The sequence below is a fragment of the Phyllostomus hastatus genome, unplaced genomic scaffold (genome assembly GCF_019186645.2).
Source record: "Phyllostomus hastatus isolate PE091 unplaced genomic scaffold, TTU_PhHast_1.1 phas_contig_948, whole genome shotgun sequence".
Classification (NCBI taxonomy): Eukaryota; Metazoa; Chordata; class Mammalia; order Chiroptera; family Phyllostomidae; genus Phyllostomus; species Phyllostomus hastatus.
Window position 1 is genome coordinate 9,253,709 of NW_025333993.1, and position 19,370 is coordinate 9,273,078.

At 64.5% G+C, this 19,370-nt stretch overlaps 1 protein-coding gene across 1 annotated transcript; it reads right to left on the reverse strand.

Annotated features, from left to right (window-relative positions):
- Positions 1-13,116: 13,116 nt before the first annotated feature.
- Positions 13,117-16,346, reverse strand: OLIG2 (oligodendrocyte transcription factor 2). Its single transcript, XM_045852572.1, has 2 exons — positions 16,246-16,346; positions 13,117-15,479 (listed from the first exon to the last, which is right to left on the reverse strand). Exons 1-2 carry the CDS (start codon positions 16,334-16,336, stop codon positions 14,431-14,433), a joined length of 1,140 nt encoding a protein of 379 aa, XP_045708528.1. The 5' UTR covers positions 16,337-16,346; the 3' UTR covers positions 13,117-14,430.
- Positions 16,347-19,370: the final 3,024 nt, after the last annotated feature.

Here is a 19,370-nt window from a genome sequence, read left to right on the forward strand (position 1 = left end):
GGAGGCACCCGACAGCCAAGGAGGGTGAGGCCGGGCCCCTGGCCCACCCAGCCCCTCGCCGCCCCACTCCCTGCTGGTTCCGCTCAGGGAGCACCGCTCTGTCTCCGGTCCTCTCCAAGGGGGCACGATGTGGTTTATTCATTTTAGTCGTCGCCATGCCGACCCCCTGTGCGCTTCTTCCTTGTGGCTTCATTAGCATGAAGGCGAGAGCTGGGTTTGTTCCACGACTCGTTACATTTCTCAAGTTACACGCATGTCTGGGAACTTTCTGCTTCGATTTGGGAAAGACTGTGCATCCCCCCGACCCCGTGCAGGTGAGAGCTGTGCTTTTCTCATCCGTGGTGAGTTCCGCTCTCTAGTCCTTGAGGGGGGGGGATCAGCACTCTCAACTAGCAACGTGCATATGGAGGGGGGAGGGGCGGTGTGGGGTGTGGGGGCGGCGGGGGTGGGGCCGTGCCAGCTGTCGGAGGGAGGTGGCCTGCTTCCTCCGTGTCACGTTTCCCTGGTTTCCAGCGTCCTCGCGCTTTGTTTCTTCTCCATTCTGTGAACATTGTCACTGCACTTCCTTAAAAAAACTGTCACTGGCGAGCGCCCAATCAAACGTCAACAGGACGGGGCGGGACGTTCCGGAGAGAGCTCGAGGCTGTCTGTCCCTCCACAAGTGTCGACCTGCCACCAGACCCTGCTCTCCAACAGAACTTCCCCAAATTTCTAGGTGACCAGCTAGGCCACCTGGTGTGCGGTGACACGGTGGGTCCCGGATGTCTCGGTGCAGGTTTAAAAGCAGCCGGGCTCTTGGCAGCTGCAGCAGTGAGGCGTGGCCAGGGCGAGCAGGGGTCGTCACAGGGGCCTCGCTGCGGAGACGCCCGCCCCTGCTGTCTCCCTCACTGCCCCTCCGGACTCCTGGTCACCCTGCGGCATCGGCCACAGCGGAGCCGAGGCCCTGCCGGGGGGAGGGAAGAAATGGACTTCCCTCTCACCCCCCCCCCCCCGAGCACCGTGTGGGGGGCACCGGCGCCTGCTGTGCCGTAATCACACTGTCCCTCGGGCTGTTCCCCGCCCTCGGGGACTTTCGTACTTCCTCCCAGGGTACCGCACTCTGTGACTCCCTGAATCTCACAAGCCTCCTGCTAAACCTTAGTCCAGCGGTGGGTGGCTCTCTGGGTGCCCAGTTTCCACACGGGGGCGTTTTTGTGTGACATGTTCTGTAGGAGCGGCGTCTGGGACGAGTTTGAGTAAGTCGGGGGTCGACGCCGTCAACAATAAACACGTGTGAAACGCCACCTGGGTCCCGGGTGGTCTCCCCGCCACTCACCGCAGGGACAGACGGAGGACTGAACCGTGCTGATTTCTCAGTCGCGCCACACGCTCCAGGGCTGCGCAAGACGGCGACATTAGGGGAAGGGCGCATGGAGCTCTCTGCCATCACAGCGACTCTTCCCTGACTCTAAAAGGGCCCCAGATACAGAGTCAACTTAAAAAGCAATACATTTGGCCCTGGCTGGCGTAGCTCAGTGGATCGAGCGTGGGCTGCGAACCAAAGTGTCGCAGGTTCGATTCCCAGTCAGGGCACATGCCAGGGTTGCAGGCCACGGCCCCCAGCAACCGCACATTGATGTTTCTCTCTCTATCTGTATCTCCCTTCCTTCCCTCTCTAAAAATAAATAAATAAAATACTTTTTTTAAAAAAGCAATATATTTGCTGAGTAACAGAACATCGAGAGGGCACGGTGCACCTTTAGAAATGCCAGTGCAGCGTCGTCGCTGGGATGCCGGCCCGCCGCTGCACCGCCCTCTCCGGCCGGTGGTCCTGCACTGGGCTCCCCGCTCCTCCGCGGGAAAGCCGCGGGAGACACACCCCTCGGGCCTGGAGCCCCGCCCAGAGCACAGCGCCCAGCGCGAGCCGGTCCCCGAGAGCGTTTCCTGTTACAGCCCCACGGGGCTCGGTCCACACTCGGCGAGTCACACCATCACGGCTTGTCTCCTAATTTAAAGCTGTTCCCACGGAGCAAACCAAGTGAGTCGAGCGCCTCGCATTTTTGGATCGAACTTTCTTGGTTTTCAAGGGTGTTCCCAAGGCATCTTGGCGAAATCACAGTATCTTCACTTGCCTCCTTTCTCCGAGTTCAGGAGCAAAGTCCATCATTAATGGGGACTACCAAGAATTCAGGCCAGCGCTGGCTGGTGCGGCTCAGTGGATTGAGTGCCGGCCTGCAAACCGAAAGGTGGCGGTTCGATTCCCAGGCAGGGCACGGGCCTGGGTTGTGGGCCAGGTCCCCAGGAGGAGGTGTGTGAGAGGCCACCAACTGATGTATCTCTTGTGTGAGGTTTCCCTCTCTTTCTTCCTCCCTTCCCCTCTCTCTCTAAAAATAAGTAAATAAATCTCTCTTTTAAAAAGGAGCTCAGACCAAAAGCTACGCCCGTGTGTAGCCTTTCCCTCATGTGCCTTCTTGTCTGAGCCTCCAGCCAGCCTGGACCAGCCCCAACCCCACCCGCACCCCCAGATTTAACGTTGTGTGAACCACTGTCTCGGACTCTCTTCGTTACAGCAGCATCTAACCCGGACCCTAGCTAACAGGCCCTTCCGAGCCCCTCCCCCAAGCCGACTCTGATGGGTGGGGCGCTGGCTCTGTTAGTCCCTGGCTCTCTCCTTCCCCACCACCCTGGCCCCCCTTCCAGGTAGACATCACCTGGTCTGGCTCTCGGGACCCTACCTGCCATTGTCAATAATCCTCGAGACCGAACCGTGCCGACGGCTTGCTGCGTGCCCCCTCCCGGGCAGCAGGCCCTGCGCAGGGCTCTCTGGAGGGGTCGCACTTGTCCGAGCGGTGGCGTTAACGGGGGGATGCTGGACACTGCTGGCAGCGGGGGAGGTGGGTGGGTTCACGCCAGCCGCCCAGTGCTCCCCCTGAGCCCCGAGAAACAGGCCGGCTTTGAAGAGCAAGCGGCCAGGGCGCCTGCTCATCCGCTTCGGAGTTGGGGCAGAGGGGCGTGGAGGCCTTTCTGGTCCTCCCTGTGCCCGTGGGCACTCCCCTGCCTCTTGTGGATCCGGGCCGGCACCTCCCTGACGCCGACTCCCTGGCTCTGGGGGCGTAAGCGGGAGAGGGGGCGGGGTTGCCTGGGCAGCTTAACCTGGCTCTGTGTCGGGGGCGGGGGGGGCGGTGCACAGATGGGTGGCCACTGGCCCTCCTGCCTCCTCGCCCAGGACACACCGTGAGCCCCAGGTTCCTGGCCTGGCCCCACCTGTCTGAGCCTTTGCTTCAAGGTGGGGTGGGAAGAGCAAAGGTAACTCCAGTGACGGTTGACTTCCCATCCGTGGGGAGACAGGAAGGAGCATCCGAGGAGTTCGGCTGCGTCCCGCTTCCTACGGGTTTCCAAAGGAGTTTTTCGGGAGCCTCCCTTTGGGGTTGCAAGAAAGCCGTCTGTGTGTGTGTGTGTGTGTGTGTGTGTGTGTGTGTGTGGAATGGTGCTACTCCCCCTCAGTGATTCTCGGAGGTGTGGGGAAGGAGAGAAGACAGGCTCCTCGGAGAGAAAGGAAGAGAAGCCAGGACGATGCCCCCCCGCCCCCCCCAAACCCCGGGCAGAGGCGATGAGAAAAGTGAGCGATGCCCATGAGCTGATGTGTCGGAACAATATAGCATGTGTCTCCCTTTTTCTGACGCTCGATTGTGTGAAAACACTTTCCAGTTCTGCAGCACGGTTCCAAACAGCCCGTCGCCCCCACCGATTGTTTCCCGGTGCCGCGTGTACAGACGGGGCCAGGCCCGCCCCCCACCTCCCCCCAGCGCCGCTCCAAAGAGAGGCAGTGTTCCGATAACTGGGCGGAGCGGGGAAGCAGCCTCCGGGCCCTGCGCCCCGACCCAGGCAGGGGCCGGCCGGGGTGCGCCGCCATCTGCTGCAGCCGCAGTGCGCGCGCACCTGAGCCTGTGAGCGCACGGCCTGTGGGCGGACTGGACATTGGTCTCCCGCCGCGGTAGCTCGGCCGACCTGGACAAAGGGGGCGGTTTCGCATGTGGGATCAGTCCAACCCTTGAGGATTCCCCCCGCTTTGGGGTATTTCACGTTAAGGTGTATGGTGTATGCAGCCTGCCCGAGTTGAAAGTTGCATCCGCCCTCCCACCCCCTCCCACGGGTTCCCCTTCCTTCCTGAGGTCGGCGCGGTGCTTGGTGGGAGCTGCTCCTTGTCCCCGTTCCGAGACGCTGCCCATCAGAGAGATTCTTCAAATTAAAAATCTGTCTTTCCTTTCCCTTCCCTCCCCTCCCCTTCCCTTCCTTTCCCAAGGGGTTTGCTTCCCAAAGCATTAGAACAAGTCCCATTATGAACCCATTTAATTTTAAAGTCAGTCTTAGGCCTCCAGTCTGGACCCAAACTGCGCCTCAGGACTAACCCCAGGGACCCAAGGAAACAGGGGAGAGTGTCACCGAGCTAGTAAATGTGTAAAAGGTCACCGTTGCAGTAAGTTTGTTAAATGGCTTTAGTAGAGTTGTAAAATGTTACAGTCTTAGGAAGCTTGTTAAATGTTACAGCTTTAATTTGTTCATCCTAATGAATACATGATTTCAGCAAACCCTCGATCTGCTGCCCACCCCAGGGGCAGTACAAGCAGTGTTGCAGAGCCATTCTGGGAAGGCAGAGTCAACGCACACTTCTGACAGGACCGGATTTTGCTTGTGTTTGCTCGTGTGGGGGTCCCAGGGAAGCCTGCCTACTCTCCTGGTCCAGCTAAGAAGGGTCTCCCTGACCCCCAGTATCTGTACTCACTCACTCACTCACTCATTCACCCATCCATCCAAATGAATATTTATTGAGCACTTACTATGTGCTGGTTGCTGTTCTGTATCCGTGATCAGGCTGAACAAGGATCTCTGCTCTTTGGCACATGCATTCCACCAGGAAGATGGACATTCCACAACAAAAGCAATCATTAAAAAGTATGACCGGGGACAAGAAAAGTAGAGCAGGGTAAGGGGGTTGAAAGTCCCGGGGAAAGGCTAGAATACTGAAAAGGAAGTGAAATTATCATTTCGATTTTTGTTTGTTCATTTACTCTGTTCTTTAGGGTCCACACAGAAGTGAACTCACACAGCATCTGTTCTCTTTGTCTGACTTATTTCACGTCGCACAACACCCTCAAGATCTATTCGTGCTGTCACAAATGGTAAGATTTTGTTCTTTTTTATGGCTGAGTAGTACTCCACTGTGTAAATGTACCACAGCATGTTTTATCCACTCATCTGCTGATGGGCACTTGGGTTGCTCTCATTTCCTGGCTGGTGTAAGTAACGCTGTGTTAAGTAATGAACATGGGGGTGCACATAACACTTAGAATTAGTGTTTGAGGTTCCTTCTGGTAAACACTCAAAAGTGGAATTGCTGGGCCAGAAGGTAGTTTTGAGCTTCCATAGTCCAGAAAGAAATGTGAAACATCACTGAGCTGACGGTAACCCCCGCATCAGTGTCCCCCAGGCCAGATTCAATTCCAGTGAGCCAGCTGCCCACCCCCCTCCAGTCAGGGCAGGTCTCAAAGCTCTTAGACGCTGAGAAGGAGCATCTCTCTTCAGTCTGCTTCTCCACATGTTTCGCACCTGTGTGGAGTGGGGGACGCGGCCACGCAGAGGTAAGTGTGTGTGGACGCAAGGTCAAGGGTGGAGGAGTCAGGGATGAAATTGCACAACTTAGGCTGAATCCTCATGATCCAGTTTCACGTCCACTTCTTAAAACCTGACGCCCGACTCTATGGTAATGAGGACCCGTCCGTGGTACGAGCGAGAAGGCCACTTCGTCACCAGCTCAGAGCCAGGGGTCTGGCTGGATGTTTGCCGCGGGGATAGCTCGCAGAGCACAGCGCACTCCAGCCAGGCCGCGCACCGCGCGGCCTCCCTGCCACCCGGCGGCGCAGGCGTGTGCAGGCACACTGATCCGCTGGGGGGCTGGGGGGCTGGGGGGCTGGGGGGCTGGGGGTGGGGCCCGGACCCCGCGCTGCGGCTTCTCTCCCCGCGTGGCAGGCAGTTCCGGGCCCGCAGAGTCCCCGGGGACCGTGCCTCGGCTCGCCCCCTCACCCCCCAAGCTTTCCTTCACCCTGCAGACGGGTCAGTAGGTCGGACAAGGCCCAGTCTGCCCAGAGACCGAGATTTTACAGCTCCCGGCCCAGAGCCCTTTTGGCGGCCGCAGACCCCGTGTAGGGACTCGAGCAGTCAGTCACCCAGCAGGGACGAGGCCACCAACAGGAGCGCGGATAAGCAGAACGTGGGCCACACACGCGCAGGAATATTACCCAGCCGCTGAAAGGAGCTAGGCGCTGACGTCCACCGCAGGGTGGGTGGGTGGGTGGGGGGGCCTCACAACCACGATGCTGAGTGTGAAAACCGGGTGCCCGGTGGGTGACCGCATGTATGTGGACTGTCCAGGAAGGGTAAATCCGCAGAGGCAGAAAGCAGGCGGTGGCTAACAGGGGCCAGAGGGCAGGGCAGGGGAGGGGGCGTCACGGCCCGGTGGGCGCAGGGTCTGCCTTCGGGCTGATGAAACTGCTTCAGACCCAGACAGAGGCGGTGTTGCACAGCCCTGGACTGCTCACTCTCTGTCCCGTGAACGTCACCTCGACGACACAAACGAAGGAAGGGAATGCTGGTGAGACAGACACGAGATCTGGTGGCACGGTGGGAGGCAGGTCTGCCCACGGGTGGGTGGGTGGCTGGCTGGGGAGCTGAGCCCCAGTCCTGTAGGGCGGAGGGGGTGTTGGGATCAGACCTGGGTGACAGGGGCCCCCAGCTCTAGTCCCGGGAGGCCCACCACCGTCCTCCCCGTGGCCCCCAGCTGCAACTGAGCAGGAGGGATCCTTCACCTTGCAGGTGACCCCGGTCCTGGGCATCTGAGGGGTGCAGACAGACAGACCAGCGGCCTGGTGCCGAGAGGGAGGGCTCCTTCCAAGATGGTCTGGGAGGCTGGGGCACCTTTCACCGAAGGTGGTGTTTCCTTCCGTTAATTCCCCTTTGACCTTGGCTGCTGCCTTGAAAAGCAGACCATTCTGGTTTCTGTGTGGAGTGTGGGGCCTTCCCCTACTTTGCAGTGCAGCCCTGGAGGGTGTGGCTCAGTGGCTTGGGCATCATTCGGCAACGCACAAGGTCTCCGGTTCAATCCCCAGTCAGGGCACACGCCTGGGTTGTGGGTTCTATCCCAGTCAGGTGCGTGTGAGAAGTAACCAATCGGTGGATGTCTCTTGGTCACATGGGCGTTTCTCTCCCTCCCTTCCCCGTCTCCTAAAAAAATAAATAAAATCTTTGGGGAAAAAAAGACCATCCACCGGAGGGCCGCCTGTGTGCCAGGCCCTGCGCTGGGCACTGGGGGCCGGTGAAGCTGAGAACAGGCCTGGGCCCTCGTGGACTCTGGGTAGAGGCTCAGGGCCTCTGCTGGCGTGCAGGCATGCAGGCCCCCTGGGGAGGCTGCGGGGCAGGTCATGTGACCCAGGGGAGCAGGGACCCTGCCTCCCAGGAACTCCCAGAAGGCTCCGTGAGCAGACAGACCCCCAGCAGCCAGGCACCCCCTCCCACCTCGCCGGCCCAGGCTCCGCCTCTCAGACCCGCTGCCTGGGAAGGCCGTTGGCATCACCGCAGCAGCGTCTCGTCGTAGACGAGGAAGCTGAGGTCACACCGCGGGTGGGCCCAGCCCCTGCTGTGCTCAAACTGCCCCTCCCCCACTGCTGACATAGTCGTGGCTATTTCTTGGGGGTCCTGGCTCACACGTGAGAGTCCAGATCCAAAGTGGCCACACCCAGCAGGGGCCCAGCCCATCCATTCACGCTGGAACCAGGCAGGAGGGGCCCCAGGATGGCTCACCTCCTCCTCAAAGCCACGCAGGGGCCAGGAGCTGTGACACTCCGTCATTCTGTTCACACGAAGGAGACACCAGCCGCTCTGGCCGGTCCCCAGGCCTCAGTGCCCCTCTCAGCGTCCGGACACCCCCACCCCTCCGCCCACCCCACACTGCACCCCTCCTTCCCGGGGTCCGCCACTCACCCCACCAGGCCACCCACCATCCGTCCAGTCACGTCCCGCCTGCCCCGCCTTACACTTTGCAGGTGAGCCTAGATACAGAGGCATCCAGACTGGCTTCTACCCTTGGTGGAGGCTCACACCGCAGGGCTGAAGTCACTTCCAGAATTTTCTACACTCCAGGAAGCAGAGGCCGTGAGTGTCCTGGGGGTTTGCAGGGACACCGGGGGAGCTGTTTCCACCCATCACACCCCCCCATGGGCCAGGGGGGGTCCCAGGACCTGTGCCCGGCGGTGCCCCAGGGGACCCAGAGGGCTCCGTCCCCAGGTGGTCCCCTGTCCTGGATGAGGAAACCGAGGCTGGAGAGAGCCCAGGTAGCTGCTGAGAGACCACTCCAGCCCGTTCTGCAAGACAAGCCCCCGCTGACAAGAAGATTTGTGTTTGAAGAGGAAGCCTGCTCCGGGGTCCCCCCCCAACTGCTGGCACACAGAGCTTCAGGACCGGGGTTCAGGGAGCGAGCTGGGCTGGGAGGACACCACAGGGCCACAGGGCCAGGAGGCAGCCACATTACTGGACCTAGAAGGAAGGGGTCGGCCAAGGAAGCGGAGGGTGAACCAGCTGCCCTAGGCCTCGGATGGCCGGTTCCCCGAGGCCCCGGGCTCAGCAGCCCCCTGGTGGCTTCCAGACCGAGGCCACTGCTTCTGGGTTCAGGGCTCCGGGAGGCAGGTCCACCTCCAGCGGGCGATCTAGTGTATGGATCCGCCTGCGAGAGGTCCCGGCGGGGATCAGGGACCCAGGGGCTCCCGGGGAAGTGGCTGGGGCCCCCATGCAAACTCCAGCTCTTCCAGCAGGGTTTGCAGGCCTCCCTCTCATAGGCCCCCCAAGTCCTCCCACAGCTCGAGGACTCAGAGGCCGTGCAGCTGCGGCAGACCAGAAGCTTCCCGGAGGAAAGGGGCGAGCTGTGCAAGCAGCTGCGGCAACGCGGGCGGGTGCGCAGCCCGCTGGGCCACCCGACCCGCGGGCGGGGCCCGGAGTCTGCACCCACGTGCCTTCTGCCCGCGCAGGACCTGGGGAGCGAGGGGCGTCCAGGACAGCGGCGCCCAGGTCTGCGCGAGCTCACCCAGGGAGCCCGTTCCCCGAGAGCAGCCACATGCCACCTGGGGAACCCCAATAAGGACTTGGCTTTCAAACCCAGCGCCCCTCTGAGCGGTACTGGTCAACCGCACCATTTCCAGCCTTCGCAAACCGGAAGCCCAAGGCCCAAGTCGGCCCAGCGGCGTGTCTGGGGGGCTCATGGCGTGTCTGGGGGGCCGCGGCGTGGTGTAAACCGGGGCCCCAAGCTCCCTGGTTGGGGAGCGCGCTCCCAGCTCTGTGCGCTCCCACCGCGTCCTGGCTCTGTCCTGAGCCGGACCCCGCAGGTGTCGCGTGGGCCTGGACCCCGCAGACGGAAGGCACGCAGCTCCTTTCAGGGTTCCTGCTCCGGGTGTGCGCAGGGATCCGCCCGCGGGATCGGTGACGGAGCACCTGTCCCGGCACCAACCGCAGTGCCTCACCTGGCCGCCGCTCCCCACCCACCGGCGCCGCCCGCCGCCCAGCCCCAAGCGCTGGGGACAGAACAGATCCAGACGTCAAGGGGGGACATGAGGAGTGTCACCGAGGGTGGCGGCTGAGCCGGAGTCGGGGGCCCGCGGGGCGCAGGGGGACCCGGGAAAGGGTGTGCAACCTCGGGCACCGGGCTCTGGCCAGACCCCGGGGTTACAGCCTCCCCGCCGGCGTTCCCCGGCCCTGGCCCCGGGGCAAGTCCCGTGCCCCTTCTGTGTTTCCTGGTGTGCAAAATGGTGTAAGAGTAGCAGCCTCCTCCCAGCGCGACCGTGAGGACGGAGCGAAGTAACAACACACACACACACACTCTCGCGCAGGGCCCCACGCCGCCGGCCGCCCGGAATCGCCGGCGCCTCCTCCGCGGCCCTTAGGCTCCTGAACTCCCCCGGGCGCAGGCCGAGCTGCCTCCCAGCCCCGCGTCCCCGCGCCCCCGTTCCCACCGCAGCGCCCCCTCCCCGCCACCGCCCCGGGGGTTCCCCGCGGCCCCGAAGCAAAAACGCCGCCCCTAAGAGAGAGGGGCTGGGTCGTGGGGATGTGAGTTGGGGGGCGACTCCCCTCTCTGCCCCGCCTGGAGCGACCGGCACTGACTGGGAGGGGGCTTAGCCGGGGCTGGGGGGGTTGGCCTAGGTAGAGGCGTCTGCAGACGCCCTCCAGCAAGGAGTGGCCGCAGCCCCGAGATTCTACAGGTGCCCTGCGGGGCAGGGATGGCGGGATTCAGCGCAGCAGCCGCTGGCTTGTGACCGGCCCTCCGTACAGGTGTCGGGGACAGTGATTGAGGGGACCTGTTGTCGGTAAGGCGTCACGAGACCCCTGGTGTAGGTCCCTTGTCAAAGGCCCCATAACACCTACTGATAACCCCATGCAGAGGGGGACCTTGTTCCAAAGTCCGCAATACACAGGGACTTAAAATGCGAGGGGGGCTGGGGGGCTGGGGGGCTGGGGGGCTGGGGGGGGCTGGGGGGCTCCGGCGCCTAGATCAGCCACGGTCGACCTTTCTCCCCTCAGGGCGCAAACAAGCCAATCGCTAACATTCTGCGGCATGCCAAACGCATACTTTTTGCAGGTCTGACACAACAGGTGTAATTCTGACGCGTGCACTCGTCGGCCATGGTGTTGGCTGCTGTCTTCTTCAAGCCGGACACCCCGAGGGACGAGGCCGCCCCGGACTCAACAGTCGGCACGGCGAGTTTTAAAGATGCTGGCGGCTCCGGTTGAAAATCTCGGCCTTAGACAAAGGTCCGGGGGGCACCAGGGTGTTTCCTTAGCGGGGCAGTTCGGGGCAATCGCTGGTGGGTTCTGCCCTGGAGGGGGCGGGCGGGCAGGCGGGCGGGCGGGCGGGCGGGTGGGCGGGCGGGCAGCTCTCCAGCTCTGGGAGCCTCTAGGGGGCTTCCCAGAGCCCCTCGCTGTTCACCGTTGAGTCTGGGAGTGAGGACTGCCCAGTTGCAGGCCCTCCTTGCGCCCTCGACACCTCGGTTTTCCTGGGCCACGTGGCCTGGCCCGCAGGTGGCACCACCAGGTCCTAGCCACCTGTTCGAGTGCACGGGGGCCGAGGGCCCGACACTCACCGCCTGTCCCTGAGATGCGGGCTGTGAGGCTGAGCGGGAGGCTCTGCCCCTGGAGCTCCGGGAGGCCCAGCTCGGAGAGGCGGGGCTGGGAGTGTGGGGGTGATCTCACAGACCTCGGGGGCTAGTTGACAGGAGTCCCGCCCTCCTGCCTGCCTGCGCTGGGAGCTGGGGACCCAGGAGCACGTCGGGGGTGGGGACGCTGCAGCCCTCGAGGGAGAGAAACCTCAGAGCTGAGGCTCCCAGGGAGGGACCCCACAGACCGCCCTGCAGCCTTCGTCACTTCCCCTTTCTCAGTGGGGGTCGCCCCCCCACCCCCCTGTTCATGGCCCTGGGACATCGAGGTGGCTGCACAGGGTCTTCTCTGGGTCCTCGCCCTGCCCCGGGAGGCCCAGCAGGCTCGAGTGTGTCAGTGTGCGCCCTTCCAGCACCCTGGGGCGACACCGCGTCACTCCTGGCAGCCAAGATGCCCTGCTGGGCGCTCAGTGTAAGCGGGGGTGGGGGCTCCTGGGGGTCCGGCCCTCCCTTCCCTGGAGGCCCTGGTCTCTCCTGGTTGGTGGCTGGTGGTGGTGGTGGCAGCGGCGGCAGGTGCTTCCTTTTTTGCTTCGAACCGAGGCACCTGTATGCGCACACCGCACACGCCCGCAGCCCTGGCGCAGCCCCAGCGGAGCCCCGCGTGGGCGAAGGAAGCTGTGACTTCACCTTCCACCCCGCCCTGCCGAGTTCCAGACCCTTCTCGCCCTGTGTCTGCGGCTGGGGCCAAACCCAGTTTTGAATTCTCACCAAGTTTCCTCTCAAATGGGACTTGGGAGTGAAACTGTTAGGCCCTGCCCTCTCTCTTCTAGGGTTCTTCCGCCGGCACTTGGGTCCCTGGCCCCCCACCCCCACCCCCATCCCAGCTGCTGGGCTTCTGCCACTCGAGGCGAAAAGGAAAGTGGTGCAAGGCCCACAGCACCCGGTCCCTGGGCACCCACAGCTCTCGCAGGCAGCAGGATTCACCTGTTGGGCCCCCCTCCAAGCACCTGCCCGGATCTGCGGGAGGGAGCCGCCACCTTCTGTCCTGCCCACGGCAGGCCCCGTGGGCCTGGCTCCGACGACCTCAGGAAACGGGGCTCTGACCCAGAAAACCTGCTCTGCCCCCAGGCGCTGCAGGTGCAGGCGACTTCCCCCCGGTGGCCCCCAAAGCTGTGGTGCAGGAGAGGGCCCAGGGCCGGTGGTCCACGGCGCTGGCCGGGGGCTTCCCAGGGCCAGTGTTGTCCCGCCGCCGCTGGGGGCTGAAGGCGCCGGCTCCTCTTGGCCGGAAGCTCGTTTATGTCCAGCCAGACCCCCTGCAGGGCCTCGGCCGGGACTCGCGCTGCACTTGCGGGGTGCCGTGCGGAGCCCCAGAACAGCCGCCGCCAGGGGCATTACCAGCGCAGGACACAGTTCAGTCCAAGGCCAAGGCCGGCGTGAGCGGGAGTCGGACACGCCACCACCGGGAAGCGGGGGAAGGGTGCGTGGACCCCGCACTAAACCCCCCGGGCCTGGGACCCCACCTGGCTGGGCCGCAGCTGACGGAGGGCGGGAGCCCCCAGCGCCTGGAGCCCCAGCCGCAGGCACCGGCCCTCACCCCCAGGCCCAAAGCCGCCCGAGTGCGCGGGGAGCGAAAATTCCACTTTCCACTGACTCAGCCCTTAAACGGAGAGGACGGGAGTTCCGGGTTAGACGCCAGAAATAAAAACAGGGGTGAGCAGCGGGGACCCCCCCCCCCAGCGTGTAGGAGGGCGGCGTGGCTGGAGGAGGGAGCGGCGGACTGGCCCCTCTGGGTCCCAAAGACGAAACCAGGGGGCCGCCCCCCCACCGCCCCCCACCCCACCGCCCCGCCGTGGAACTGCGCACCTCCCCCACCCCGCACTTTCTCCCACCCGCACGGCTGGAAAACACCTGATTTACTTTAACTTTTATTTAAAATCGCAACACTCGATCATTTATTTCGGTTCTTTTTTTTTTTGCAACCAAACAGGTAATAAATATTATTTAGCACTTTTTTTCTTTTTACAAAAATAAAACAGATGATACACTCTCTGCGAGGGGCAGCGATCAGAGGAGGGATGTTACGTGGCGGGCGGACGGGCGGACGGACGGACGGACGGACGCGGTGCAGCCGAACCGCAGCGCTGGCGGCGCGGAGGTGCTGCGCGGGGGCGCAGAAGCGCGTGGAAGAGTCTGTCATTCGTGTTAAAAAGTGGCGAAAAGAAACCGATGGAGGGGAGACCGGGCTTAGCCTCTGGCAGGGCTGGCAGTCGCGTGAGCTTACCGAGCAGCAGCGCGCACGCGCCTCGTTACTGAGATTATATGTACACATCCGAGAAGGAAAACGTGAAAAAGCCAACAGAATCCCCAAATAACCCGGGCTCTAGTCACAGCGACAGACCGCAAGTTCCGACAAACCCTCGGGGCCCGAGGCCGCCCCGGATCCGGCCAGGAGCCCGACCGCTCTGTGCTCAGAGGCTGAAACGAGGTGGGGAGGGGAAATCTATTTTAAAATAACCAAAAACGACCCGCCCCCCCTCCCCAAGTCGACGGTGTCCGCTTCTTTCAATCCACAAGCGGCTCTGGTCCGACCTCCACACGGCTCCTTCCTGCTGCTGAAAAAGGGCCGAGGACCGCACGCCCTAAACCGATGGCAGCGGCAGGGAGGACCCGCCGCCGTTCTCGGGGGGTGGCGGCGGGTTGACCGGAGTCCGCGACTGGCCGCCACCGTAAGTGCTCCTGGTACCGAGCGCCCGCTTCCAGCTATCTGGGAGCCCTGGCCCGGGTCAGAGGCGAGCCTGCGGGCCGTTCGCGGGGTGCCGCTCTCCGGAGTCCCCGGCCCGTCCAGAAAGGAGAAGGAGAGGAAGTCCCCAACACCCCTCCCCCGCGTAACCACGTGCAGCCCGGCGGGGTGAGGCCGAGTGCCCTGGGAAACCGGTTCTTAGAATCATTTCTTTTGGGGGAAGAGCGGGGGTGTTTGGGGCGGAGTGCGCCTAGCGGTGCCTTCGGATTACATGGTGTCTGCCGGGCGCGCGCTGTGGAAAGCCTGAGGGGGCTGAACCGAGTCCCGGAGCGAATGTCCCTCTCCCTCCCCAACGCCGAGTGCGCCCCGGGGAGCCCGGAGTCCGCACCAGCGAACCCACCCCCAGCCCAAGGTCCTGCGCTCCTCCTCGGAACTGAGCTCCCGGGCCCAGCGCCGGCCAGTGCACGATTCCCCGCAGCCTCCGGGCCCCCCGCTCGCCAGGCCGAGCCTGCCTGAGCCAACTCACTTGGCGTCGGAGGTGAGGCGCGGCAGGCTGCCGGCGCCCATGGCCGACACGTGGTGGTGCGGCGGCGGCACCTGGCACATGCTGCAGGGGCAGGGCATGCCGCCCCAGTGCTGGAAGCCGCCGCCACCCCCGCTGCCGCCGCCCCCGCTCCCCAGCGGGGCCGCCGCCGCGGCGGACGGAGACTTGAGCAGGCCGTGCGGGGGCCGGATGGAGCCGACCGACGACAACCCGGAGCCCGGCAAGGAAGCGCTGGACACCGCGGCGGCCGCCGCAGCCGCAGCGGCGGCGGCGGCAGCGGGAGGCAGGATAGGATGGTGCACCGCGGGGTGGTGCGCGGCGTGCGCGGCGGCCGCGGGGTGCGCGGCGGCGCCGGGCAGGGGCGCGGAGTGGGCCAGGCCGCCGCAGGCGGAGGGGTGGAAGCCGGCGTGGTGGCCGCCGTAGATCTCGCTCACCAGCCGCTTCATCTCCTCCAGCGAGTTGGTGAGCATGAGGATGTAGTTGCGCGCCAGCAGCAGCGTGGCGATCTTGGAGAGCTTGCGCACCGACGGGCCGTGAGCGTAGGGCATGACTTCGCGCAGCCCGTCCATGGCGATGTTCAGGTCGTGCATGCGCTTGCGCTCGCGGCTGTTGATCTTGAGGCGCAGCTGCTGCAGCTCGGGCTCTGTCATCTGCTTCTTGTCCTTCTTGGTGGACGACGCGGCCGCCGACGACGTGGACGACGAGGTGCTGGACGAGGACGACTTGAAGCCGCCGCCGCCGCCGCCCAGCTTGTCCCCGGGGTGCATGCCCGCCGCGCCCATGGCGCCGCGCAGCTCGGCGCTCAGCTCTGGCGGGCAGTCGTTCGGCGTGGACGAGGACACGGTGCCTCCCGTGAAGCCGCTGCCGCCGCTGCCCTTGCTCCGGGCCGGCAGGAAAAGGTCATCGGGCTCCGGCGACGACGGGCGGCTGGACACCAGGCTGGCGTCCGAGTCCATGGCCCCAGGGGGAGTCGCGGCTCTCGCCGGGTCCTCCCTCCCTCGGCCCTCCGAGCTCCCACGCGCGCCTCCTACGGAGAGGAGGAGAAACAGGGGAGAGCTCGAACACGGAGAGAAGTCGGTGAGAGGGGAAAGCGCTCCGCCTGCGCCGCCGCGCGGGTTCCAGGCTCGGCTGGGACGGCCGGGCGCCCCGCGCCCCCTGGCCTCCTCTGGCCTGCCTTCCAGGGGCGCGCAGGCACGCACGAGAAACCGCTCCTTCCCTCCCCCACGACCTCCCCTCCACTCGCATCCACAGGTTGTTTCACTCCAGGGAGCGGCGCCTGTCCCTCAGTGAGGGTGGCATTCACGAGGTTTCACGCCGTCAGCTAGGAACGGGGAGGCTGCATCTCCAGGGCTGGAGTAAACAAGCGGCAAGCGAAGTTTGTTTTTCCTTTGAGGAGCATGAGCTCTAAATAGAGAAGTATTTATTTTGGTTCCTCAAACGCATCCACCTTATCTCCATCGACACCCCAGAGCCAGCACCAGCGCACCCACGCTCCCAGCGCCCTCGCGGGGCCCAGACTCCGCGCGCTGCGCCCCGGCGGCTCCGCGGGGAGCTCGCCCGCCGACTAGGACTTGGGCAGAAGGAGCTGTGGTCGCCCCGACTTCTCGTTCGTGGGCGAAGGGGACGCTGCCGGCCGCGTGAGCTGGAGCAGAGCAGCGAAAACGCCGCGCAGAGCTGGCGGGCAGGGGTGGGATCGGGGACCCTTATCGGAGCGTCCGGGGTCGCAGCGCAGTTGAGGGGCGTCTGCCCCGGGGATGTGTGGGCTGGGGCTGCGGCGGGGCGGGGACACTTACTGCGGACGCAGCTCCAGGAGCTCCTTCCCAGAAGCCGCCGTGGAGACCCGGACTCCGGGCGCGGAGGTCGCGTCGGTCTTAGAATAAGCATCCGCACCTTTCCGGGCTCGGCCGGTTTTTATAGTCCGGCGGCGGCGGCGGCGGCCGCGGCGGTGGCGGCCGCAGCGGGGGCGGGGAACAATGTGCGGGTCCTGGAGGGGCGGCAGCGCCAATGAGCGGGGCCCGAGGGGGGGCGGCCGGGAAGCTGATGTCATCCGGGCTCACTCCGCTCAATGAAACTCGCGGCGCCCGGCACTCGCCGCCTCCCCGCGCGCAGCCAATGGGCGTCCGCGGTGCAGGTTCTCGGGGAGGGACTGGAGGAGGGACCGGGGAGGGGGTGTCGGCGGCGCGGGGAGGTGGGGCGCGGGCTCGCGGGGGAAGTACCGACGGCCTCGCTGTGGGGACCGCGCGCGCGAGAGGGAACGTTGTCAAATTTGTTTGAAAATACGGAGGCCAGCGAGTGGGGCTGGGGGAGGCGCTGGGAGCGCCGCAAACTGGCCCGATACCCAGCGCGGTCAGATCTTTGGGGATGCCCGCCGGGGCTACGGTCTCTCTCTCTCCTCCCCTTCCATCCCCCCTTGGTTCTTCGCGGTGGGTTGTATCCAAACGTCAGCGCTGCAGCCCCCAGTAAACGAGAAGCCTGCACAAAGCGGCGACTGCCCTGGTACTCTGAGCGCGCATCTAGGCGGCGGCACGGAGCGCCCCCAGCTGGTGTCAGGGTCTTGCGAGGCACGGGGCGTGGATGGAAGGAAGGAAGGAGGGGGCGCCTCGAACGGCGGCGTAGCCCCGGGACGCGTTCTTTCCGCGCAGAGCCGCGCTACCCAAGGGCAGAGGCCAGCCCGGAGCTGAGCACACCCCCCTCCTTGTTCTAGCGCCGTGTTTTCAGCACCGGCTCTGTGGCCCTCACCGCGACCGAGGAGGGTAGGGGCAGCGCCCGGGTGTCTGCAGAAAGAGGCCTCAGGCCTGGGCGCAGACCTCTGCTCGCGGAGCGCCGGGCGGCAGGAGCCCACCGCTCGCGGCCGCGCTCCTGCTGCAGGTTCCGCCGGTCGCCGCCGGGTTCTCAGACACGGAAACCCGCGGCCAGGAGAAGCTAAACCCGGTCTGGAGAAGCGCCCGAGGCCGTCAGAGGTGCAGGCGCATTCACCCATCTTCTAGATGGGAAACGGAGAGCGGGTCTGCGGAAAACTGTTTCTGGTCTTCACCGGCGGCGCTGCCTGGTCTGCGGGCGTCTGCGCGTCCTGGCGGCGCTTACGGCCGCCGCCGATCTCCCGGCGGCTCCCCAGCTGCCTTTCCCACGCCCGCACCTCCGCTACCGGAGCGCTTTCTGCACAGCTCGGGCCCCAGGCCCTGGTCCCTGGTCCCTGATGCCGCACCCTCACAAACGGGCCCGGCGGAATGTCATCCTTCTCCGGCTACTTCCGCGGCCTGGGAACTTTTAATTGGCATGTAAGGCTTTTTTTTTTTAAAGCAAACAAATAAACATACTAAGCAATTTGCCTCCCAATTAGCCAAGTTACACACACACACACACACACACACACACACACACAGCCGACAGTCTTGCTCTCAGGTCTCCGGGGAGGCTGAGCCCGGGGCTCTGGCCTCCGCACCAGCCTGGTGCCTTCTGGAGCATTATTTTCTAGCCCGCGTGTTTCCCAGCTGGCTCTTCACCCAGCCGTTAAATATGTATTTAATAAACGAAGAACTGAAGCGTGGGGATATGTCTGCTAACGGTTTAGGAGGGTGACCCGTAACCGTTCAATTAGGATAATCTGTCATGGAAAGGGACTCGGGGAGCGGGGGGTTGGGAAGAAGGAGATCGCCTATTTGAGGATCATTCCTTTGGGCCTCCGGGGCCACCCGCGGTGAGGACATTCGTGGAGGGGGGCGGTGTGCATTGGGCCACCAGCGGGGGGCTGGGCTTGTGCGCAAGCCCGTGTACCCAATAAACACCAGCAGGCGCAACGTGCGCGCGCTGGGCCTCCGCTGCCGCCGAGGTTAGTCCAGCCGGCCGGCGGCACGTGTCACAGGGCCCGAATTCCTTCTTTTGTTGCTGGCCCTCGGTGACCGGCCTGCGTCTCGAGGTCCGCCCGGAGTGCGCGGCCTGACGTTCTTGACGCACTTGCGCCAGTGCGCGGAGTGGGAAGCGGGGAGCGGGGGGCGGGGGGCCTGTCCCGATACAGCGTAACTTTGGAGTCCGGGAAGACAAGTCCGGAGGCAGGAGCGCTGGCTTCCTCGCCAGGTTCCCGCGTGGACGCCCATAAGGACAGGCCCCAGCCCCGTGCCACGGAGCCTAGGAGGCAGTGGCGGCTTTTCTGGGGCTGTGCATGGGCACCTCGCGGTCCTCACTCCCCACACCCCGAGCTCCGGATGGCAGCTCTGGACTGCAGGCCCCTTCTCTTGGCAGCCTTTCCCGACACCCTTCGGCTCCGGAGGTGGGGGCCGACTGTGATTCCCTGGGTTCCTTCGGCGCGGGGGTCCCTGGACAAAACTCTGCTGTCTCCGAGTCCCCCTAACCCCCACCCGGAGTAACCGGAAACTGGAGCCCAGCCAAGGCGCTCCCCCTCCCGCACGGGTGCAGGTCTCCAGCCCAGCGGCTGGCGAGCACGTCCTGGGAGGGTCCCAGGCGCCTCCGTTCCCACCCTGGCGAGGCAGCTGGGACGCAGCCCTTTAGAGCGGAATGGGGCGCTCACTCACAGGGGCTAATCGCTGGGCTGTGGGAGTTCCTGGCCGGCCCAGGCTTCCTGGAGATGTCAGCTTCCCCCCGTCAAAACAGAAGAGGTGTTTTTGCCTCTCCTTTGTGTTTCGCTCCCACAAAAGGCTGGGTGCGTGTGGAGGCCAGCCTCTGCTCAGCCGCCAGGCAGCCCCAGAGGAGCTGGTGCCAAGGGCGGGCGGGCGGGCGGGCTCGCTCGGGGGCTCCAAGGGCGCAGACCTCCCACCGCTTCCCAGGTTCCTCCGGGCCTTTCTTTTCCGTCCTCGCCTTCCCCTTCCCCGAGTTCCTGCGCACACTCAGCGGGCGTCTGGGCCAGCCTGCCAAGGAGAGCGGTGTCCTTGTGGGCCAGGGCTGGCTGTGGGAGGCAAGGCTC